Source organism: Lates calcarifer, linkage group LG24 (genome assembly GCF_001640805.2).
Source record: "Lates calcarifer isolate ASB-BC8 linkage group LG24, TLL_Latcal_v3, whole genome shotgun sequence".
NCBI classification, from domain to species: domain Eukaryota; kingdom Metazoa; phylum Chordata; class Actinopteri; family Centropomidae; genus Lates; species Lates calcarifer.
In genome coordinates, this window is record NC_066856.1 from 6750089 (window position 1) to 6774397 (window position 24309).

Sequence of the window (24309 nt, forward strand, 5' to 3'; positions counted from 1 at the left end):
TTGTTGGAAGAACCTCATCAATGGACTTGTTGCTCAAGCTAAACTCAGTATGTTTGTAGATCCTACCTCCACATAGTCAAAAAGGCAGTTGCTGTGACTCTCCAGGTTCATGTGAGTGAAGTTAAGGGCCACCCTCTCACCAGCTGGCAACCTGATCAAATAGATGCACTGGCGGTTGTGCGCATAGTCATTGGGCCAGTTGGGAGAGATGATGATGCCCTCGCTGTCAGTGAAGGTACCACCACAACCAGGGTCACCTAAGAAACAACACACATCAGGGTTAGGATTTCTATTACATGTACAGCTATACAGTGTGTTACATTGTGACATGGTGTCTTACTGGGTATGCACAGTTTCTTACTTGGTGATGTTGTATATGTAATATGGAATCCTCGGTCAGAGACACTGTAGTCGGAGTGGAAGTGGATCCATGCATTTGGACCGGTAGTCCGCAGGGGTGGAGGTGATGCAGTACTGCAGTATTTCCCCAGAACTGGGTCTTCAGGTAAGAGACCATCTCGGATCTACAACATGTGGCCACACAAGACAATAAGACAGTTGCAAGAAATTATAGGATTGTGCTACATTGTAGACTTGCTGCATGGAGTGGGGTCAGTGGTGGAACACAGTGCACGATTGGCAATCATACAAAACAAATGTGCCAGTGTCACAGTACTTTGGGTTCAACACTAAGCCACCTTCTTTGTAGAGGCATCCAGGTAAAAAAAAACTGTTGGATTTGGCAAGGAAATGTGGTTAAAAGAGCACTGGCAGCATTTCTCACCTCTAGGAAGTCAAAGTTGCAGTCAGAGTGATGCTCCAGACTGAGAGTCCCAAATGCAAAGGTAATGAGCAAGCCGGGCTCCACCATTACTCTCCAATAGCAGTCCCGGTTAGGTGGGTAGTTTCCAGGATATCCAGGTGAGTTAATGTTGCCATAGGGAGCGGTTAGTTCATCTCCACAGACTAAGATAAAAATGATATTTCAGGGAATGATGAACAATTATTTCCTATTTTATCCTTCATAAGCCTTTGTGAGCTTGACCACTATCACTTTCTATAGTGGAGGTTGTAGTGGTACTGAGCCATGGACTTCTGCAATAAATGTCATTTCAACTTTCAGAACTCTCAAAATAAGACTTTTGTGATATTTTACAGCTTTAAACTTTTAAAGGATTACTTATTAATCAAACCAAAACAAATGAAATGCCCCTACCTGGGTCCTGAGACTGCCAAACAACTGTGAAGCCATCACTGTTGACAGAGTGGTCAGAGCGAAACCAGAAATATAAGGAATTGTGGGAGCTGTAGAGCTCCGGCGGGTTATTTTGGCCACAGTATTTTCCGATCATGTAAGCGGAAGCGCTGTCCCCATCATGAATCTGAAGGAAGTCATAGTTGCAGTTGGCGCTGTTCTCCAGATGAAAGAAAGGAAACGTAATACGCAAAATCTAAAGAAGAGAGAACACAGAATTCAAATTATCTATTTTAATCTGGCACATTGGCAATGCAATGCTAAAGTTAAAAAATGACAAGAAAAGGAAACCTCTTTCACTTATGTATGAGAGACTGCAACTGACCTTGTTTGGATCAACGCGGATCACCCACGCACAAGAGACCTGGTGATCGTACTCCTCATGACCGGGAATGTTGGGATAACTGAAGGAACCTGCAGGGCCAGTGAGGTAACCTCCACACTCTGGAACACACACAAGAACTTGTGATAGTGCTTGATGACATTGGACCTTTTACATACCCTGAACAAAGAATGAAAAGAACAAATGGCAATGGAGGGGTGTTCCTTCCTTCCAGCATGCTAATCTTTTTGTCCAAAAAAAATGGCACAGGCACCGATTGAAAAACACCATGCAACTATGATCAAATTAAATATCAATATAAAATATCTACTTCTTCCCTTAACTTCCCTTCCTTCATCTCTCCAGTCCCTTCATACACCCTTTTTTGGTCCAAGAAGTACCTTGCTGTGCGGTCTGGCAGAGTGGGCCGGTCCACTCGGCAGTGCAAGTACATGTGAATCCATTGATGCCGTCTGTGCAGGTTCCTCCATTTTGACAGGGATTGCTTGAGCATTCATTGATGTTCTGGTCACAGTTTACTCCTTGCCAGCCAGAATTGCAATTGCAGATGTAGCCAGGAGCTGAGGTGGTGGCCTGTGACAGCAAAAGTGCACTAATGAGAAATTAATGGAGTCGTTGTTTCCAAGAGGATTTGATTCTGCTTTATTATAAAAACGACAGCAGTATTTTAAGGTCCTCCTCTTTCAGTCGATGAACAACTGCGCACTACAAATGTGGGTTACAACAATCATTTGATGATGAGCGAGATAGTGCAATTACTCCACTTGATCTCTGAAGGTTAAGCCTCAGTTCTGCCACTTCTCTGCTCTTTATGATCATTTATATTGTGCATTGAAATAGCAAAATTATATTTTTATTTATGGCTTATAATGCTATCCCATATCCAAGAAATCTGCCCAGCGATAGAACAGTGTATGTAAAACTGAGTCAAAATAACCTAAAGAGTTTTTAAAAGCACAAAAGAATAAGATATGGCAGGCTTTGGATACACAAAATATGTGTTACTAGTTATAGCAGATAAAGTTGGGCTCTGCATCTTTGTTACTTCATCCACACAGCATCTCGCTGTGGCTAAATAGGCATACACACACACAGCCACACAAACTCACCACACACTGTCCATTGACACAAGGGTTGTTGCTCTGACATATGTTGCTGGTCTGGGTGCAACCTGTTGGCCCATAACCATTGCCTATGTAGCCTGGTGGACAGGTACATACAGGGAAGCTTGAGCCTGGTGAATGTGGGAAGGTTGGGGTGAGGAAAAAGAAGGATACATGGTTATGTTCCACATTGCACGTGTCACTCTTTAATTCCACTTGTGGAAAACAAACAAAAGACACAAAAAAGAAAAAATAGTACAGACAGTATAGACTAATGTCTGAACTTATTTTCTTAATATTTTTATAATGATCTTTCCCATATTCCTCTACATTGTGCAGACAAAATATTCACCACTCAGAAGACACAGCAATAAAATCATGCATAATGTTTATTTTTACCTGGGTTTGAGGAGCAAGTAGCTGTTGGGTAACAGCCTCCATTATTGACAGCGCAGATGTTGGTCTGAGTGCATGTTCTCCCATCCCCTTCATAACCTGCACAAATACAAGATCTGTCTTTAAACTCTTTAAAGACAGATGATGCTGATGATGGTGTACAGAGATAGACGGCGTGGCATATGAGTCCATATGAGATCCAGTAACCCTGACTAAGAACAGACATCCTAACAATAAAGCTCAGTGAGTACATTAATTGAAATCAATAATATGCACTGACAGTTAAACAGTCCTGTGCTTAGCCATGCCACGCTACAGACCCATTGATAAAGTTATGAGAATGAGGTCAGTAAGGTCCCAACTTTCTGCACATGCACCTGATGAATATGCAGTTATTATCATACCTACTGTGGCTGTGGTTACATTCATAACTTTTGTTTTCCACCTCTTACACTGTACCTGGAGGGCAGGAACCACAGTGGAAGGAACCCATGGTGTTCAGGCATTGCACCATCGGAGTGGTGGAGCAGCCACCATTGTTGGTCAAACATTCATCCACATCCTGACAGCTGTAACCGTTGCCTTGCCAGCCTGAGACACATTAGAAGTAATCAGAACAAGTGTCCTCTTATTTAGACCATACAGTAAAGCATAATTCCACATAATTTCAACCTGGAGTATTTCCCATAAGTGTGGCTATTGTGGTCCTATGGGTAACTTGCAAAATGTGTGCCTTTGGTCCCAAATTCATGAAAATCACAACATATGTGGTCTGTCTCCATAAAAATAGAACCCAATATGAGTTGTGTTATTGAGTGTTACCAGCAGGACAGGCTCCACAGTAGAAGGAACCCTGAGTGTTGTAGCAGGTAACAGCAGGGTTGGTGGAACAAGGCTTGACGGGCAGGTCACACTCATTAACATCAGCTACACAGGCTGGGTTCCCAGCTGGAGCCTCCCAGCCACTCTCACAGATGCACTGGTATTTAGGCTGTTTATTGGGGGGGGAGTCACAGTGTGAAAACTCTGTCAATTGAAATTATATCTACAGTAAAAGAGAATAATGAAACTAAAAGAACAAAATTTACTAATGATAAATTGTTATGAAAGATAAGTTATTTAAAGATATATGCCATGGAAGGCCCATAAACATGTCCAAATGGAGAGAGGTTAGTCTTTCTTATGGGTAGAAATATGGGTTACTAGAAACTGAATTTGAATAACTTATATTTGAATTTGAATAGCTCAACTGGAATCATCTGAATCACATACAGCCAAGAGACAGTAAGTAAAAACCAAGGATAAAAGTAAAAGAATTAAAAGTAGCCTTTAGAATATGGGGCCTCAGTGGATACTGTGGATTCTGCTATTAGCTATAATTACAAGGTTATTGAGGGATATGCCAGTAAACTGTATTCTAATGAGCTGCTAGTTAATAGTGAATATGTGTTTCTTAATATAAAGTGATAACCTTCTTGCTATATCATTCATTTATTCATTTATTTTTGAACATGTCAAGTAAACTGGTAAAGTGATTGGTTACCTGTCCAGTTACAACCCGGTCTGCATCAATACATGTGCCATGAACACACAAGTCCCGTCCTGCATTTCTGCAGTCATCATAACGCACAGTACAGAGACTCCCAGACCATTCTGGAGAACAGGTACAACTGCACAGGAACAGAAATATCATTAAATTAAAAATAAGCATCACTGCAGCAAACAGTAGGTTATTAAACACAGACTATAATGGATAAACATCAATCGGCCACAACATTAACCCACCAAGACAGGCCTGGCAGCCCAAGGCCAGACATAACACCTAAGTGTTACGAAAAGCTTAAGACATACGTGAATGATCCAGGAGTGTTGACACAGGTTGCTCCATTCTGACAACCCTGAAAGGTTCCTGCATACACCTGACATTCATTAACATCTGTTGCACAGTTAGGACCCTGACACACCACACACACACATACACACACACACACACACACACACACACAAGACAGAGAGAGACAGAGAGAGGGAGAGATAATTGAGAAATAATGTGACAGACTATGGGCTAAATGGAAACCATGTCGGCCTCTGCCATTGTATGTGACCTGTAGCTCGAAAAACTGAGACACAGCAAGCTTGAAACCCACAAATATTATATTTGTGCCTTTTACATTAATACATATAATAACCATTCCCATAATGTAACAAAACAGTATGGAACTCACAGCCCAGTTGTTGGGACACAGACAGTGGTATGAGTTGAGTAAGTTCAGACATGTCCCTCCGTTCTGACAGGGATTGCTGCTGCAAGCCACCCTGTGAACTGTCTGGAGGAGCAAAGGGGAGAGGAAAGGCAAGGAGAGAAACATGACATGTGTGGTCCAGTCTTGAGTTTGAGCCTTTACAACAAACAGTTCTTAAATGTCTTACCGCTTCAAGGGCAGTCACTCTATTCTCAGCTGCTGACACCTGGAGAGCATGGAAAGAGGCATGGAAAATATGTTTTAATGCATTGGCTACGTACAGTGCATTCACAATATTAAGAAAAAAGTATATGGATATTTGAATTCTAGAGAGCTTTTGTTATAAACATACAATTTTCCATTTCATATCATGTTTACACTGCAAATGTCAGTTTAATGTCTTACCTTGGTATCAAGCTGGTTTAGTTTGTTAGTGATATCAGGGGGAACACCACCTCCGTGAGATTTAATGTAATCAATGTCATCTTTGTTGGTTTTTATCTGAAATGAGAGAGTTCACATAAACACTTCAGAGTACAAAAGCTGAAGATACAAATTGCTCCTGAAGAAATCCTCCAGCAATGAGAACTTTACAGAAATTTGTGCACCATGGTGTGATTAGCCATTTAAAACAAAACAGATATACTTCTGTAAAAACATAATTCAAGTGAATGTAAGATTTCTCTTCCTCATTTGGGGCGGGGGGGTTCTGTTGGCTTGATCCCCCAATTTTTCATGTAATTCCACTGGCAAGCTAAATTTTTCACTTATCTAGTGAAATATTTCAACATATACTGGATATAGTGCTTCAAAAAATGCTTGTATAGACATTCATAGTTTCTAGACAACGTATACATTATATAACGCATTTCCTGACTTTTCCTCTGGTGCCAAGTTTGTGGTTTTGTGCTAAACATCATTGGATATTATTTCCATGAAAGGAAGAATCATATGACCTTTTACTCTAGCAGCAGCATCATGAGGTCAAAACCAAAACTTTTCCATTGCTTTGGTTTACTAACTAGCATGCAAACACACAGTAAGATGGTGAACATGCAAACATGCTATTATTTGTATTTTATTCAAACCACCACTGTGTGTGTATGCAGAGGTTGACAGAGCCTTGACAGATATTTCAGTTGCAGCTGCACCTTTTTAACTTTTATTCTCTTCTACCCACACTGTCTAAACTCATAGTGAAATGTATTCATCTCTAACTAATTACCACAGAACCATTGAACTCGTTCTTCCTGTCAGCAGCTGTGAAGATTGGACAGTGACTCTGAAGTTGTCTAACACAGACTCTGATGACTTGTTGAACTCTCCTCAGAGAAATGAAAGTACAGATCACGGTTGGGTTTTAATGTGCTGGAAGAGGTAATACAAGAACAACCAGAGATGCCAATCCCAACCCTAATCACTCTGCTCTGTAATGCCTTGTCAGTACCAGCACAAGAGAACATCAAGCAGGCCGATAATCTCACTGTGATTTATCCCAGGGGCAATCGTCATGTGGGCAAGCACCTGGGTTTTCCTCTTAATAGCAGAAGTTGAAATCAGTGAAGTTGAATCAACCATTCAGCTGTCTCTGATTTTTTTTCTCTCCAAGACAGAAAGATGCACAAAGTCTCAAATTAGCCTCCTTTAAAGTTTAAAAAGTGATCTCATCGAGCTCTAAAATAATTCAACATTTTTTTTGCCTTTTCTAGATTCCAGACAGAGAGATAAGAGAGCTCTCTCTATGAGCTGAATCTATTCTCGTCCCAGCGTTCTGTTAAAGTCAATTCATGCATCTCAAGCTGAGCTCAGACAGAGCAAATAAAGAGCTCTCCTCAGGCACTCACTCACATTCTCATCCAAATTAGTGTTGTTTTTAAATCAGCCCCATTATTCATATATATATGATATTTTGTTGACTTTATTTATTATATATCATTTTAGACTGATTTGTCATATATTAGATCTATTAATTTTACATTGTAAAACAAAAATGAAGGTGATAAAATACAATACAAAATATATACATTTATTTTAAACTGCACTTATTGTTACCATGGTAATGGTAATCATGGTAACCGTGCTTTTAACTAGAAAGGCTTTCTATGACATCACATATGATGATGTCATGTAACTCTGTAACTAGGATCCAGATTGGACATAATCTCAAATCTTAATCACACATCATATCATCGATACAAGCAGGAGTTCAACGACGATACAACAGCGATCGACTCAGAGACACAAACCTGTCTTAACTCGAAAAAGAGCAATGGAATCAGTGAAGAACAAAAAACCAACTGAGCAACCAAAACACCTTGACTGGGCAAGTGCTGTTGAAACACAGATGGAGACATTTCCTCCCTCAGTGCAACAACTTTTTCAGTTGGACCTCGGCGCCAACACCAGTCAGGACATGGAGATCGGCGAACAAAGTATACTGCAGATTCCAGAGCTACTGTTCCATCAGCTCTTGGATGAAAAGGAGCAAAAAATCTATTTACTGCAAAGGGGGAAAGAAGCCCTGAATAAAAAGGTAGATAGACTCAAAGTAGAACTTGCAGGGGTAAAGGAGGAGAAGATGGAAAGGGAAACAGAGCTGTCCCTGAAAATAAAAGAACTGCAGGAAGCTCTGAATAATGAGAAAAAGTGCAGAATGGAGATGGAGGCAAGCCTCGCGAGAAGGGCTGAGGAAATGGCCCAGAACGCGTTGGCTGAAAATAAAGAAGAAACAACCAGCCTCAAGGAAAAGTTAGCCCAGGTCCAGGAGGATCTGGACAAGTCTCTGCGCCAGTGGGAGGAGGAAAAGACTCTTCTCCTGGCTCAGAAAAACGAAGAGACCAGCAGCCTGATTAAAAAAATCAGCCAGGCCAAAGAGGAGCTAAAGAAAGAAAAGGAAGAAGAAACAACCAGCCTCAAGGAAAAGCTAGCCCAGGTCCAGGAGGATCTGGACAAGTCTCTGCGCCAGTGGGAGGAGGAAAAGACTCTTCTCCTGGCTCAGAAAAATGAAGAGACCAGCAGCCTGATGCAAAAAATCAGCCAGGCCAAAGAAGAGCTAAACAAAGAAAGACTCCAGTGGCAGGAGGAACGCTCCTGTCTCCTGGAGTCTGTCAATGTTATGAAGCAGGCTCTGCAAGAAAAAGAGGAACAGAGACAAAAACACGAGGAGGAACTCAGTAGAAGACTGGCGCAGCTAGAAGATCTGGTCAGCAATATGCCAGAAAAAAAACCAAAAAGGAGATCTCTGGGGAGACGGTTCATCCAGATCTTCAGAAGAACTAGAGGGACCCAATCTGACTCTGATCTCCCAATTAACATCAACTGAGTAACCCTTCCTCCTACTCTCTCTCTCCTCTCTCCTCACCTCACACTCCAACTCCCTCATCCTCTGCCCCCAATCTCTTCCCCTAATCAACCCCCCTTCACCCCCCTTTACCCCCCCTTTCACAGCAGCACAGGGTCTCACTACAAGGACTGCAGATAAACAGAAAAAGAAGTTGTTGGTTTAGCAGCGTCGTCTTTCTGTCAGTTCTGCATGTTCTTCCCTTGTCTGCATGGGTTTCCTCCGGGTCCTCCGGTTCCCACAAAAAAAACAAAAAAAACCCCCCAAAAATTCGACAACAACAACAACAAAAAAAAAAAAATAAAAAAAAATACTCATTAAGATAAAGTGTAAAGACAATATATTTACAGAAATTTTCATTGAAGGTTTTGCAAAGAAATGATGAAAGGAAAATGCCTGAAAATAAAAACATAGTTTGTGAAGAATAAGTGAAGACCTTATAGGGCTAAATATGTCTGCAGGAAAACATCAGGTCTGATTTCATGAAGGGAATAAAATTATACTGATTTACTTTTTTTTGAAAATGATGAAAATGATTCAAGGATCAAACTAGTGTGCAGCAGGTCACACTTGATTTGAATACAGCCAAATAATAAAATAACACTAAATATGGATGGTTCAAGGAAACAATATGTTAAGAGTGTGTTGTATACAACACTGTATCTGAAACACAGAGAAGATGAAGGAGATCACACTGACTAAAATAAATCCTAACTCAAGGTGCACTTGACTAAAATAACAAGAGTGTTTAAGGTTGTGATTTCATTTCCACAAATCAGAATGTTTTCTCTGAGCTAAAGAGGGACAACAACCACAGCAATTTTGTGTGTAGGTAAATCACAGTGTGAAGAAGAAGAAGAAATGTGTTGTATTCAGAGAGGGTACACCTGACCTCTCATTAAGGAAATATTGTTTATATTACTATACTGCAAATTCCCACCACCATACATGGAGGTATGCAACTAATGTTTCAGAGAACAATGTTCTATGTTTAATGATAGAAAAGTATATGGAGTTTATGTTTAGAACCTTACCCATGCTATTTTTGGTCACACAGCTGCATTTTATACAAGCTGAGGGTGTGAGATCAACTGTGAATACAATAAATCACAATAATCTGAGATAATATAATGACATTTGAGATGCTTCTCAGCTGAGAAAAACATGACTGCATGACGTTTTCAAATGTGAGGTCAATGTGAGTTTGCCAATGACACCTTGACTCACTGAGGTGCGTCAACCCATTTTATTTCTGCAGAGTGGCAATATCTGTGTGTGTTAACATAATTAGCAAATTATATGTATGTATGTATGTATATTGTGTTTTGGGGGTGTTTTTGCCATAAGTTACAATATCACCAGTGGTTAATATCAAAATGGCACATTAAACCACATTGTAACAAATTTCGCTGTGAAATAACAGTAAGTAACAAACTACTGGCAGCTAGATTTGCCAGCAGGCTACTGTAAATTTAACAGTATCCTGCTGTTGCTAAAATTTACAGTTTGCTACTGTTTTTGTAAAAACTTATTTTTTCCTTTCACAGTAAAATACTGCTGAAAGGATTAGCAGTTAATTGCCGTTATTTTCACTTAGCAAGATGCAAGATGCATTTGATAAAATATTCCTTAGTAAGCCTACTATAAAAGACCATGTTTTAATACATTAAGTGAACTTCACCTTTTAAGACAAACAGCTTCAAAGTATCTTTTTGGACCATTACACTATTTATTAAGCTTGTGAAAATAAACATTCAAGAATATTTAAGACAAATTAACAGAAAAACAAAGTGAATAATTTAGACTTGTCTTAGAGTGTAGTTAAGAGACTAACAGACTGTGTGGTTACTGACTTGTATAAAGTCCCACTCAAAGTCTATTCATTTCTTTAAGTGACTGGAGACATGAGGGTTGACTGATGTCATCTTTTTCTGGGTGACTCTGCCACGTCCAGTCTTGGAGCCTCTCTCTGGATTTATCCCATTGAACCACCTGAAAAACAAGAGTTGGTGTGAAAAAAAAAAGTTTATTAATTGAGATAATAATAACATAAATCTTTTATATAGCAAATATTTTCTCCTATCAACAACATTGTTCTTTACTACCTTAGCTGTAAGTGATGTTACATTTTCTAATCTTTTTAAAGAATTACACATTACCAATCAATACAGTTTAGAATTTCCTCCACAATGAAGGGAGATAGTTTATTTTGATTAGTGTCAGAAAAACTTCCTTAACATGCCCCAGTGATGGGCAGCTTGTATATGACCTGTGAGATGAAACTCAAGGTACACAAGGTCCTCAAAGCTGCTGTGAGCATAGTACTAGCAGAAGGATGTGAACATCTAACCTCTGAATGAATTCCAGTGAACATGTCATCTCTGAAGTGAAGACTGAAGTTGTAATAGTAGAAAAGACAGCAGCAAGTCAGGGATGATACATACATAAGGATGATACATAAGTAAGAGGTAAGAACATGGAAACATGCTGAAAAATTATAAAGTGAACACAACTGAGGCATCAGTGAAAACTGAGTCTGAACACAACATGTCAACAGAGGTGCTTCTACCAGAGCCGCTTGACCAGGTCCCTTAGGCTCTAACTGATATTAGCATTCTGTGCTATGCTAAATAACACCAGACCACAGGACAGCTACAGCTGAACAACAGCTGTATTATATTAATTATTATATTATTGTATAATAATTATATATAATTAATAATTATATATAATTATATATAATTATTATATAATATTCCGCCCCCAGCCTCAACCTCAGTCCAGTTTTCCAAGCACAGGGTCAGTTCAACCGAAATTAACGTTGTTACTGTAGTTTAGCTAGCTAACTAATGTTAGCTAACAAGCGCTCCGTCAGTTCAGGCGCCACACTCACCGTAAAGACCCGCTGTTTACATAAAACGAGCCACGTCGTTTAGAGACATGCGCTTGGCGAGTGTTAACGTAACACAAAGTAATGTGAACATGAGAAGGTAAAACTCACTCTGTACTGTGGAGGATGAGGATCAGAGGTCTAGCTCCTCTCTGCGGTGACACACGTTCAAACTGCTGGTGAATCAGGTGTTGAGAAGTCCCTGTTATATTCAACTATCACCAACGGTTTCAGACGCAGGAGAAGGATTTCTCCCGCTCTACAGACCTGTGCTTAGAAGTGGCTAACGTTAGCTGACAAAGTACTCACTCAGTTTGTGCGTAGTGTGAGTCCTCATGTGATGTTTGTGTGTCGGCTCTGACTCTAATCTCAAAAATGAACTAAAACTTGACAAAAGTCTAATGCGCTTTGCATTCACTTACAGAAAACAACGTTAGCTAAATAATCCTAAAGATTGATTAACAGGTCAGGAGATCTCGGACGTGTTAAAATCTTACCAGGAAGAGCTGATTGGAGTCGTGATGTATTTTGCCTACTGATACCAACGAGCAAAACAAAAAGACTCTTACCTTGTAATCTGCAGGATGAAGGCGGGTGAGAAATTCGTCTATTCAAAATGTGAGCCCACGTGTTCTTTGTCTTCCCAAAATACAATTCATAAATATAGTAATGTATTGTTTTCTTTCATTTAAGCGATTATACTGTAAAATATCGCAAAAATAATACGGTGGTACTGAAAAAGCAATTTACTGAGAAAAATAACGGTAATGTGCTGTATTTAAGGATAACAGTATTATACTGTTGATATTTTCACGTAGATTTACAGTAATTTGTTACAGTGCAATGTACACACAGTAAGATAGTGAACGTGCAAACCTGCTATTATTTGTATTTTATTCAAACCACCACTGTGTGTGTATGCAGAGGTTGACAGAGCAGCCAACTTGACTCTTCTGTAGAGTCTTGACAGATATTTCAGTTGCAGCTGCACCTTTTTAACTTTTATTCTCTTCTACCCACACTGTCTAAACTCATAGTGAAATGTATTCATCTCTAACTAATTACCACAGAACCATTGAACTCGTTCTTCCTGTCAGCAGCTGTGAAGATTGGACAGTGACTCTGAAGTTGTCTAACACAGACTCTGATGACTTGTTGAACTCTCCTCAGAGAAATGAAAGTACAGATCACTGTTGGGTTTTAATGTGCTGGAAGAGGTAATACAAGAACAACCAGAGATGCCAATCCCAACCCTAATCACTCTGCTCTGTAATGACTTGTCAGTACCAGCACAAGAGAACATCAAGCAGGCCGATAATCTCACTGTGATTTATCCCAGGGGCAATCGTCATGTGGGCAAGCACCTGGGTTTTCCTCTTAATAGCAGAAGTTGAAATCAGTGAAGTTGAATCAACCATTCAGCTGTCTCTGATTTTTTTTCTCTCCAGGACAGAAAGATGCACAAAGTCTCAAATTAGCCTCCTTTAAAGTTTAAAAAGTGATCGCATCGAGCTCTAAAATAATTCAACATTTTTTTTGCCTTTTCTAGATTCCAGACAGAGATAAGAGAGCTCTCTCTATGAGCTGAATCTATTCTCGTCCCAGCGTTCTGTTAAAGTCAATTCATGCATCTCAAGCTGAGCTCAGACAGAGCAAATAAAGAGCTCTCCTCAGGCACTCACTCACATTCTCATCCAAATTAGTGTTGTTTTTAAATCAGCCCCATTATTCATATATATATGATATTTTGTTGACTTTATTTATTATATATCATTTTAGACTGATTTGTCATATATTAGATCTATTAATTTTACATTGTAAAACAAAAATGAAGGTGATAAAATACAATACAAAATATATACATTTATTTTAAACTGCACTTATTGTTACCATGGTAATGGTAATCATGGTAACCGTGCTTTTAACTAGAAAGGCTTTCTATGACATCACATATGATGATGTCATGTAACTCTGTAACTAGGATCCAGATTGGACATAATCTCAAATCTTAATCACACATCATATCATCGATACAAGCAGGAGTTCAACGACGATACAACAGCGATCGACTCAGAGACACAAACCTGTCTTAACTCGAAAAAGAGCAATGGAATCAGTGAAGAACAAAAAACCAACTGAGCAACCAAAACACCTCGACTGGGCAAGTGCTGTTGAAACACAGATGGAGACATTTCCTCCCTCAGTGCAACAACTTTTTCAGTTGGACCTCGGCGCCAACACCAGTCAGGACATGGAGATCGGCGAACAAAGTATACTGCAGATTCCAGAGCTACTGTTCCATCAGCTCTTGGATGAAAAGGAGCAAAAAATCTATTTACTGCAAAGGGGGAAAGAAGCCCTGAATAAAAAGGTAGATAGACTCAAAGTAGAACTTGCAGGGGTAAAGGAGGAGAAGATGGAAAGGGAAACAGAGCTGTCCCTGAAAATAAAAGAACTGCAGGAAGCTCTGAACAACGAGAGAAAGTGCAGAATGGAGATGGAGGCAAGCCTCGCGAGAAGGGCTGAGGAAATGGCCCAGAACGCGTTGGCTGAAAATAAAGAAGAAACAACCAGCCTCAAGGAAAAGTTAGCCCAGGTCCAGGAGGATCTGGACAAGTCTCTGCGCCAGTGGGAGGAGGAAAAGACTCTTCTCCTGGCTCAGAAAAACGAAGAGACCAGAAGCCTGATTAAAAAAATCAGCCAGGCCAAAGAGGAGCTAAAGAAAGAAAAGGAAGAAGAAACAACCAGCCTCAAGGAAAAGCTAGCCCAGGTCCAGGAGGATCTGGACAAGTCTCTGCGCCAGTGGGAGGAGGAAAAGACTCTTCTCCTGACTCAGAAAAACGAAGAGACCAGCAGCCTGATTAAAAAAATCAGCCAGGCCAAAGAAGAGCTAAACAAAGAAAGACTCCAGTGGCAGGAGGAACGCTCCTGTCTCCTGGAGTCTGTCAATGTTATGAAGCAGGCTCTGCAAGAAAAAGAGGAACAGAGACAAAAACACGAGGAGGAACTCAGTAGAAGACTGGCGCAGCTAGAAGATCTGGTCAGCAATATGCCAGAAAAAAAACCAAAAAGGAGATCTCTGGGGAGACGGTTCATCCAGATCTTCAGAAGAACTAGAGGGACCCAATCTGACTCTGATCTCCCAATTAACATCAACTGAGTAACCCTTCCTCCTACTCTCTCTCTCCTCTCTCCTCACCTCACACTCCAACTCCCTCATCCTCTGCCCCCAATCTCTTCCCCTAATCAACCCCCCTTCACCCCCCTTTACCCCCCCTTTCACAGCAGCACAGGGTCTCACTACAAGGACTGCAGATAAACAGAAAAAGAAGTTGTTGGTTTAGCAGCGTCGTCTTTCTGTCAGTTCTGCATGTTCTTCCCTTGTCTGCATGGGTTTCCTCCGGGTCCTCCGGTTCCCACAAAAAAAACAAAAAAAAAAACCCCAAAAATTCGACAACAACAACAACAACAAAAATAAAAAAAAATACTCATTAAGATAAAGTGTAAAGACAATATATTTACAGAAATTTTCATTGAAGGTTTTGCAAAGAAATGATGAAAGGAAAATGCCTGAAAATAAAAACATAGTTTGTGAAGAATAAGTGAAGACCTTATAGGGATAAATATGTCTGCAGGAAAACATCAGGTCTGATTTCATGGAATAAAATTATACTGATTTACTTTTTTTTGAAAATGATGAAAATGATTCAAGGATCAAACTAGTGTGCAGCAGGTCACACTTGATTTGAATACAGCCAAATAATAAAATAACACTAAATATGGATGGTTCAAGGAAACAATATGTTAAGAGTGTGTTGTATACAACACTGTATCTGAAACACAGAGAAGATGAAGGAGATCACACTGACTAAAATAAATCCTAACTCAAGGTGCACTTGACTAAAATAACAAGAGTGTTTAAGGTTGTGATTTCATTTCCACAAATCAGAATGTTTTCTCTGAGCTAAAGAGGGACAACAACCACAGCAAATTTGTGTGTAGGTAAATCACAGTGTGAAGAAGAAATGTGTTGTATTCAGAGAGGGTACACCTGACCTCTCATTAAGGAAATATTGTTTATATTACTATACTGCAAATTCCCACTCACTGAGGTGCGTCAACCCATTTTATTTCTGCAGAGTGGCAATATCTGTGTGTGTTAACATAATTAGCAAATTATATGTATGTATGTATGTATATTATGTTTTGGGGGGTGTTTTTGCCATAAGTTACAATATCACCAGTGGTTAATATCAAAATGGCACATTAAACCAATATACACAGTTCAGTCAAAATACCATTGCATTCTGTCAAATAAAAAGGGAACACATAACCACAGAAGGTAAACTCTCCTGTGGCATGCCGACCACAGTTTGACCACAGAGTGTTATTGGTATTGTATGTAATTCAGATGAGACAAATCATATACAGGGCTTAATTCATGTGTTTTAATTCTGGATCCACTGACTCTATACACCTGGCCCCTGATCTTTGGTCCTGTCCAAACTGCTGTGTTTGCTTCCCAACGTGTTAATCATTCTAAGTCTCATATGAGTAGCATCAGGCTTTCGGTTATGTAAAAGCTGATAAGAAGTTATAATGAGACAGTTACATAGCACAGTAGCGAAGAGTTTCCGGCTTGTTTGGATAAGCTAATTAGTTTATGGTTGTGATGTTGGTGATGATGGGGGTGCAATCAACAACTTTTAAAATTGCTTCCACTCATCATCACTGATCCTTCCAATGTGTGTATTTGATTTTATGAACCATTACTTCAAGTATGCACATGATTGTCAGTAATGGAAAAGCTTACCTGAGTCAAAAGTTGGGTGAGGTCTTCAGTACCCACTTTAACCCGGCCTGATGCTGATGTTTGGAAGCGGATGTCTTTATTCTCCCCAGTTGTGAAAACGAGGTGACCATTATCTGACAGCATACGAGGTCTATGGAGTCAAATCACCAAGTCAACAAACTTTGTGTGTATGTTTTTTGTTGTTATTTTTCCTTATATTTATTGTCAGCGGGAGTAGAACTTAAATAAAGAACATAAATCTAGTGAGTTCTGCATATTGATATATTTGCTCTGTAAGGAACACATGAACATATAGTCCACAGCTAAAAATAAACCAAATCTTCAAATCAACTTTACACAGCATAAAATTTGTCAGACAAGATACAAATTGATTTAAAACATGAAAGACTGATTGTGTTTTTTGGTTTTTTCTTTGACAGACCTAATTCTCTGCATAATTTGAAAACCCAGAGATGATAAAAACCTTAATCTAGTGATGAACCTGGCTCAGGTACTCATTTTATTTGCTGACTTCTTGAAGTGCTGTTTTTATTTTATGTACAGCAAAGCAATATGTAACATGAGTCATACTTTTACCACAATTTTTGATTCATTACTATAGAAGAAATTCTGCTTTAATCTCAGCAAACCCCAACTCACTGGTCATTGCTAATGCTCCTCTTGTTTCGTCTTTGCGCTGCGTCCCTTTCCTCTCCTTGCAGTCCCACCAGAAGGAAAAGGAGTATGAAGAATAGCCATGACAGCTGCAGTGTCCCAGCCATAGAAAGAGATGTGTCGCCTGGACACTCCAAACAGCTTTACTGAGGTTTGATGTGCTGCCACGCTCTAATGCTCACTGTCAAGACTTTGACCTTAGAGGACAACCATAAAGTACATCACAATTTACAAAAGCTGGTTAACTTTACTATTGAGTGAAAATGACCCTCACATGATTGTAGGAGATAAATAACTTGCTTCATGTGACCTTGTTTGCATGTGTTTTATAGGTGTCAGAAGTGGGTTAGCGCTGGGTAAATATTTTAATAAAACCTTGTCTTAGGCTCCCTGAGCCTTCCCTGATAAAAATGTGTTTTAATAGTGCGAGATAGTACCGAATAATGCATAATGATTAATCAGGCAAAAAAAACAACTATGTACTTCATAGGATAATTTTTAGGTTTATTATAATTATTAGAAAAATGTATAATTGTGCTCTAGAAAATAAAAATATTAAAGTTCCAAGTCAGGTAAAAGAGACATACACTGTTAAAAGTTACATGCAAGAGACATGTAAGTTATTCTGTTCAATGGTGATGTCACTGAGGTATTTTTGCTAACATCCCCAGCAAACACAACCACTGGACAGAGAGCAATCTGTGATACAATCCACAACGACAAATAAAATGGTTTCCTCTTCCAGAGACATCATCCGAGTGCTAAGAGACCAGCAGTTGTAAGAGTCTGGCCACCACCACAACATTCAGGCTGTTTCCTAGAACTTTGTACTGTTGCTTGGTAGAGATTTTCCCAGGAAAGGCTGCAAAATTTAAATTAAGATAATAAGTAAACACCTAGGTTTGCAACCCATCCAACAGTATTATACAAAGCCCAATATCACATTTATACTAGAATTTGAAGAAGAAAATAAAATTAAGCAATAGAAATCATTGTCTCCACCTGACAGCTACACTAATAGGCTTAAAAAGTAGTGTTCTACAGAATTGCATTACATGATTATCAAATAATGTTTTTGTTTAACGTCTGTCCTTAATTGTGTAGTCTGGACATTTGTACAACCAGGTACAGTGCACCTTTTTTAACACTAGCTTTGCACAAAATGAAAAAAAAAAAGGTGATTATTTACAATACAAACCAGCGAATGAGCACTGACTTAGTTCCTGTGCATGCCATGTCATGTGTAACAGTGTGGCTCATTGTGTTTTTAACTGTTTTTCAACAATATTGGGAGTTCTATGGCATATACAAATAAACTAACTCAGGTTTTGGAAACACAGACAACACTTTCTAACGGTAAGAAAATCAATGGCCTTATCTTTTGAGGGCTGACAGTGTTTCTACTTACAGAAGCTCTGAGGGAAACCCATGAGGTTGGCAACTTCTCTAGGAGTAAAATAACGGAGCTTCAGTTTTAACAGCTGCTGGAGTTTTTCTTCTTCAGAGTGCTGGTCCAGACCAGTAAACACACTCTCCATCTGCAGAGCACACCAAGTAAAAAAGCGTCAGTGCACTCACATAGAAAAATGTCACTGTTCTGATGCTCAACAGAAATCGCTTAAGCCGAGTTGAGATGTGTTAATCATCAAATATGTATTGCACAAATTTTCTGTCTTTAATGAATAAATGATAATAGAATCACAACACTTTGGTTCATCTTATTCACCTTTTACAAAGACTCACATTCATAATCTGGATGAGGGCAAATGAAGAAATCATGTACTCTGTGTCTTGAGATGTTTGGATACCAGACTACTGACACTGTGATGTTCACTCTGATTCAATAGTTTAATAATACTTTACATTGTGAATTAGGTTTTATTGTAAATAAATTGCAGGAAATACAAATGGGATTTTAGCTAAATTTGCAATAAAATATTCACTAAAAAACAGATGGGCACAAATTCTGGACAAATCTGCATCAAGGGAATAACGCTTCATTTACACAGGGTCTGGCTGTGCTGTGTTACAGCTCCATTTATGGCTGCTACACACAATCCATCCAAAAATCTCTATATGCAATTGTAAAGTTCACAAGTATCCAAATCAAATCAACAACACTAGTTATAAATAATCATTTTATACTCAATCAGTACTGATGTTATTTCTGTTACTAGAAAATTCTGAAGTAACAGAGGAGTGACTCAGCCAGAGTGGAGCCAGATTGCTGTGTACATTTGCTATAGGGTGTGGGTGTGGGGACTTGTGCTTAATTCCAAATTAAAAACATTCACCTCAGACCTCATTTTCCTTGGCTGCTAAGTCATGTTGATACATGCACTAAAGTCAAAACCCTACCTCTGTTTCCATACAGCACTGAAGCACTGAGCCGGTTCCCTCCACATATCGTCCATAGCTAAGAACACAAGACATACACAATCAAATAGAAGCATTACAGACAGATTAGTGATCCACCAAGTAGACAGAGATGACACATGCGAATAGACTAAACACAAGCAATTAAGAAACCATGCACAGCATTGGGAAAACAAAATGCTGCAAAGTGAGAAACCACATGTGCAAACAAAGACTTAAGTGCTCTAGGCGAGACATATTATATTTATACATTTTCATACTATACTACCATAGTACTTTTATAATTTTATTATTTTATGCAACATCACTGGTGGTCTGTGTTATGTCATATTAAGCAATCCATTCATGATTCTGAGGCCAGATTATTGAGTGCAAAGATTATGAAAGAGACATACTATCATTTTATGATTATTATTTGTCTATTATTAAATGGTTGACATTTTCACCACAGTTATCCCGTCCCTAGGTCAGAGTTTTGATCTCCAATTCAAAGAAAAACAGAGGAATAACATATAACATACATAATAACTTCCAATACACACATAAACACAGACAGATATGCTTTGCGTGTATTATTTGGTTATTATTTGGCAAGTTCCAGAGTAAAACTGTAATGTATGGACTGGATTTTAAATGCCAATTCTTCATAAATACCATTATTGTGATGATAATAATGAAGGGAATGAAGATAGTGACAATTAACTAAGATGGTTACCATACCCACCCTTTGGTAAAGCAGACAGACCTCCTACATGTGGGCTGAACAATGTCTAAGAGTAGAGCATATCGCAGCAGTATTTTCGGAGGAAGGAGATAATGTTCCAGGTCTACTTCATCCTGTGGTTCCAGGAACTCTTGGATCTGCCTCACAGACAGATTGCTGTTCTGAATCTTCTTCCTCTGTGCATCAGTTGTTGTCTCTAGTTTATACAGGACAGGACTCTCCTGCTTTTCCTCTTCTGGCTGGCAGGTACCTGGGCGGGTAGGACTCAACACTGTGGGCTGCTCGGAGGAATCACTCTCAGAAGAATGTGGGAAGGCATCTAAAATCTAAAATGATATTACGTTTGTCAAAAGTCTTAAAATATCCAAATCACAAATCTGCTTTCCCCATGGGTCAGTTCATCCAAATTAAAAAAAAAAAAAAAAAAAAAAAAAACATTACATAGGGACAATTTCTTTTGTAGGAATAGTTTGCAGTAAGGTCTGTGGATTATCCAGACTAGTAATGACCGCTTTACATTCATAGCTCAACTTAAATTTGATTCCCCTCAATAATATTAGTGTGGCAGAAATCTCAGAAATAGAAATCTCAAGACTTGGATTAATGAGCCATGTTATTCAACAGCGCCTCCCAGTGCTGTAATGTTACTATCCTGTCTGCAGAAACACAAAGAGAGAATTACTTTGGGACATACCCGCTTCATTTGCCTAGCACTGGTGAAGCTTCACATCAGTCCCACCTAGACTTCAGAATTAATTTTTACACAGAAGGAGGGTGTTGATTTTTGACATCTGTACATCTCTAGCCAAATCATATGCAGTCATTGAATTAATTTCCACTGCTACTCTGATGATACTAAGCTGTATGAGCCTGTAAAGGTAGATTCTCTCACTCTCAAATCACTGAGATAGATAGATAGATAGATAGATGAGATATTACTCTTATGCTTAACAAATGTGAACGTGATACAGCTTCTTGTACGACTTGTGGTGGCTTAGTATCGTGCACTACAGTCTAGTTTGTTTTTATGCATTTCCTTTTAATATATAGATATACTCTTGCTGATACAGCTAAAATATTCAGTTTATGGGCAGTATCGCTTGTTATAAAAATGTGGACTTGAAATGTTTGAGTCGAGTTGGCTCGCTGGTTAATGCTACAGCCTCATTATGAGAAGGTACAAAGTTCACTTGGCAGCTGCAGCAGCAGAGGCAGCAGGTCCCAGCACTCCCTCGCAGTTAATTCAGGAACTGTCCTGCTCAATATTGCACAACTTTCTGCTCCTTAATTCATGATAAAACTGAGATGCTGGTCGTTGGCCTGGCCCAACATAGCTGACGTAAAACATCAGTTTGATCGTTTGAACATTAACTCTTAACAACCATGTGATTTCTCTGTCTGACAGCCAAGAATCTTAGTGATCAGCACGTCAAACACAGCATCAAAACTCCTTTTTTCATCAATATCCCTTTGGCTGGTCAATCTCAGTCTCAATACGATACTTCTTTGTCACTCATTTGGAATTTATGTACCATTTCTAAACCAAAATACCCAGGGCATTCTTCAGGGTCTTCACAAAAGGGTTAGAAATGTGGGAAACATACAATTTCATAAAATACTATCTCTATCTCAACTTTGATTGACAATTGAAGCCAACACTAAAATGTTTCTGTGATAACTTTCATGATACCAGGATTACTGCAAGCAAGCCTTACCTTTGAACTTGTCAGGGTGCACAGGTTTTCTGTTGCAATCTTAGCAATCAGGAAATAACGCAGTCTTGAATTTGGGATCCCAACCTGGATTTGTGAATACAGAAGTGATAAAAAAAAAACTCACTATGTGTAGCTTCCACTTTATACATATATTTAATTTAAAAGTTAATCATACAGTGAGTATGTCTTACACTTGTGGGTGAGACCATTATCTCCTGGAAAGTATATCCGCATTCCACCAGTGTTTTCACCAAAAGTTCCCTGATGAGTAGAAGTATAATATGAGGACAGATTTAATCTCAAATTAAATGTCTTCACCTACCCATCATCCATCCATTATCTATGCCACTTATTCAGTTTGTCAGGGTACGCCCTGGACAGATCACCAGTCTATTGCAGGGCTGATATATACAGACCAGTCAAGTTAAACAGTCTTTCTTGTGTTTCCTTTTAATACACATGCTGTTTCCGTCATTACCTGGCAGAGGAGCACTCAAAGCCTTTCACGTTCTCCAGTAGGATGAAGCGGGGCAGCTTGCTTAGCCTGGCCACCATCACCATATGAAAATTGAGAAGAAAATATGAAGGAGTTTATTGACAGAAATCATGTTTGTAAGATATCCACATAGAGAACGGGTCTCAGGCCTTATTTATAAAGCTGTGTGTGGAATCCACATCTCATACCTCTCCCACTTCACTTCCACAATGCAATTGTAATAAAAACAAACAATAAAAAACAATAAAAAGCTGAATCAGGAGATTAAAGACCTTGGCAGAAGACTGAGGATGTAGAGGAAGCTCTTGGTTCTGGGGTCACGAACGTCACCCTGAAGTCCTATCCTGCACAGAGAAAACACAAAGACTTCAGTGTTAAAAAAAATAATAATACAGTAAAGTTACTATTAAGATTAAACAAAGAGGCAGTAAAGGGAGTGAGATGTAAAAAAGGAAAAAAAGTATGAAAGGCAAAATGTGAAATGTGAAATGTGAAAATTAAGTAAAGAAGTGCTGCGCTGATGTTCAAAAACTAGACTCAACTTGGTTTGATAATCACTGGCTTTGGGCTGCAGCAGTAACAGTTACCTACCAGCAGTAGGAGGAGCAGCTGAAGGTTTTAACTGACAACTATGCTGTGGGGGTGTTTGGCTGGCAGGGTCTGGGTCTGAAAACCCAGATTCTTACAGGCAACTTATAGTTTCTAATTCTCCTGCTTTTGGAGGGTAAGGAGAGCACATAGATGAGACATAAACAAGAGGGGAAGGAACATATAAACTCCCCAAAAATGGTTTGTCTGACTTGAACTCTACAATATAAAACCTACCTGGTGAAAGGCTGGCAAGGAGGGCTCATCAAAATCATGTCAAAAGATAATTTATTGAAGTCATCTAGCGTTATCCCCTTAAAGTAAAAAAAGAAAGTGTTATTACGTTTTTTAAATGTCAATATTACAATGTTAAAAACTTGCCCAAACCACTGCTTTGGGGTCATTATACTCCTTTGTGTCTATATCTTAGTTATGTCGGTCATCCATCCCTTCATTCTCAATACACCACTGTAACTGTTAAGAATCACAGTCATGCCTATACCCTACACTATCACCCACCTCAATGGTCTTGTTCCAGAGGGGGGTGTCAGGGAAATTATGTCCGTAGATCTGATTGGCTGTGGTGTTTATGTCGACAGCAGCCACCACCTGGCCAGGTATGCCACTCTCTGGAGACAGAAAAAAACAGATTATAAGATAGAGAACAAGATTTTCTCAACTTGATCTTGCTAGTATTTCATTACTTGTGGCTCCACAGCAAACACATGCATACAATTACCTGATAATCACTCTTTTAGCATTACTTCAATGCTATTTTTTTCTGCCCTGGTCCACTAACTGAGTTCAGATAGTTCAAGCGCATGGCTCAAAGGCAGTTGTTATCATTGGACCTAAGTATGGGGTTTTAGTCACTTGCTAACAGCCCATTAGCCATGCTAGCTCCTCTAAGTGGTTTTGTTTACAACCCTCTCTACAGTATTTCCTGTCTCCTCCTACTTATGGCCTTACCACGCGAATAAATTTCACCAGGCGGATTTTAACTTGACTGCACCAGCGGGAGTAAACACCTGTCTGACTTCTGAGTATTACACTGTACAGGGCAGTCTGCTCCAGTGTAGCATAGAAAGCCCATCTCCAGTTGATGTGGTTTAGAACTTCCGATAAAATAAAGACAAGCAGAACAGTAACAACCAACGAAAAGCTTACCATGTAAAGCATAATGCATCCCTCCTATCCCACTGTAAAGCTCGAGCACCCGCAGATTCTCCATGGCACATTGTAGCGAAGATGCTCTCACTGCTTACAGTCACTGCTCTTTAGCACGTTTGATGGAAGTTGGCAAACAAAAACATGGTGTATTACCGCCACCCACTGGTGCGGAGACTGGACTGACTGAATTGGATCGTATTCTT

The 24309-nt window shown here is 39.3% G+C and overlaps 3 protein-coding genes across 3 annotated transcripts in view; 1 reads left to right on the forward strand and 2 right to left on the reverse strand.

Annotated features, from left to right (window-relative positions):
* The window catches only part of cubn (cubilin (intrinsic factor-cobalamin receptor)), a 40753-nt gene extending 23347 nt beyond the window's left edge, over positions 1–17406 (reverse strand). The window contains 17 exon segments of the mRNA XM_018698813.2: positions 67–257; positions 362–524; positions 785–966; positions 1217–1451; positions 1581–1699; positions 1979–2171; positions 2708–2832; positions 3101–3196; positions 3557–3688; positions 3920–4088; positions 4641–4767; positions 4949–5052; positions 5323–5424; positions 5528–5566; positions 5746–5841; positions 16384–16513; positions 17023–17406. Of these exon segments, the coding sequence (XP_018554329.1) occupies positions 67–257; positions 362–524; positions 785–966; positions 1217–1451; positions 1581–1699; positions 1979–2171; positions 2708–2832; positions 3101–3196; positions 3557–3688; positions 3920–4088; positions 4641–4767; positions 4949–5052; positions 5323–5424; positions 5528–5566; positions 5746–5841; positions 16384–16513; positions 17023–17144 (2325 nt within the window). The 5' untranslated portion in view covers positions 17145–17406.
* LOC127139238 (trichohyalin) lies at positions 13397–15061 on the forward strand. The gene is made up of 2 exons (XM_051066668.1): positions 13397–14166; positions 14341–15061. The coding sequence occupies exons 1-2, from the start codon at positions 13678–13680 to the stop codon at positions 14728–14730; spliced, it is 879 nt and encodes a 292-aa protein (XP_050922625.1). The 5' UTR covers positions 13397–13677; the 3' UTR covers positions 14731–15061.
* Positions 17407–17520: 114 nt separating the features above from the next.
* trdmt1 (tRNA aspartic acid methyltransferase 1) lies at positions 17521–24271 on the reverse strand. The gene is made up of 11 exons (XM_018698815.2): positions 24104–24271; positions 23456–23565; positions 23174–23250; positions 22621–22692; positions 22331–22396; positions 22044–22113; positions 21853–21936; positions 20138–20463; positions 19396–19453; positions 18446–18575; positions 17521–17899 (listed from the first exon to the last, which is right to left on the reverse strand). Exons 1-11 carry the CDS (start codon positions 24165–24167, stop codon positions 17799–17801), a joined length of 1158 nt encoding a protein of 385 aa, XP_018554331.1. The 5' UTR covers positions 24168–24271; the 3' UTR covers positions 17521–17798.
* Between the last annotated feature and the right edge of the window lie 38 nt (positions 24272–24309).

Bases quoted from the DNA above. Each gene is read 5' to 3' on its own strand.
- LOC127139238 (XM_051066668.1), top strand. From the start codon at position 13,678: ATGGAATCAGTGAAGAACAAAAAACCAACTGAGCAACCAAAACACCTC. The intron at 14,167-14,340 runs GTCCAGGAGGAT...AAGCTAGCCCAG, and splicing joins TCAAGGAAAAGTTAGCCCAG to GTCCAGGAGGATCTGGACAA.
- trdmt1 (XM_018698815.2), bottom strand. From the start codon at position 24,167: ATGGAGAATCTGCGGGTGCTCGAGCTTTACAGTGGGATAGGAGGGATG. The intron at 23,251-23,455 runs GTGGGTGATAGT...TTTTACTTTAAG, and splicing joins TCTGGAACAAGACCATTGAG to GGGATAACGCTAGATGACTT. The intron at 22,397-22,620 runs GTCTTTAATCTC...GATGGTGGCCAG, and splicing joins ATCCTCAGTCTTCTGCCAAG to GCTAAGCAAGCTGCCCCGCT.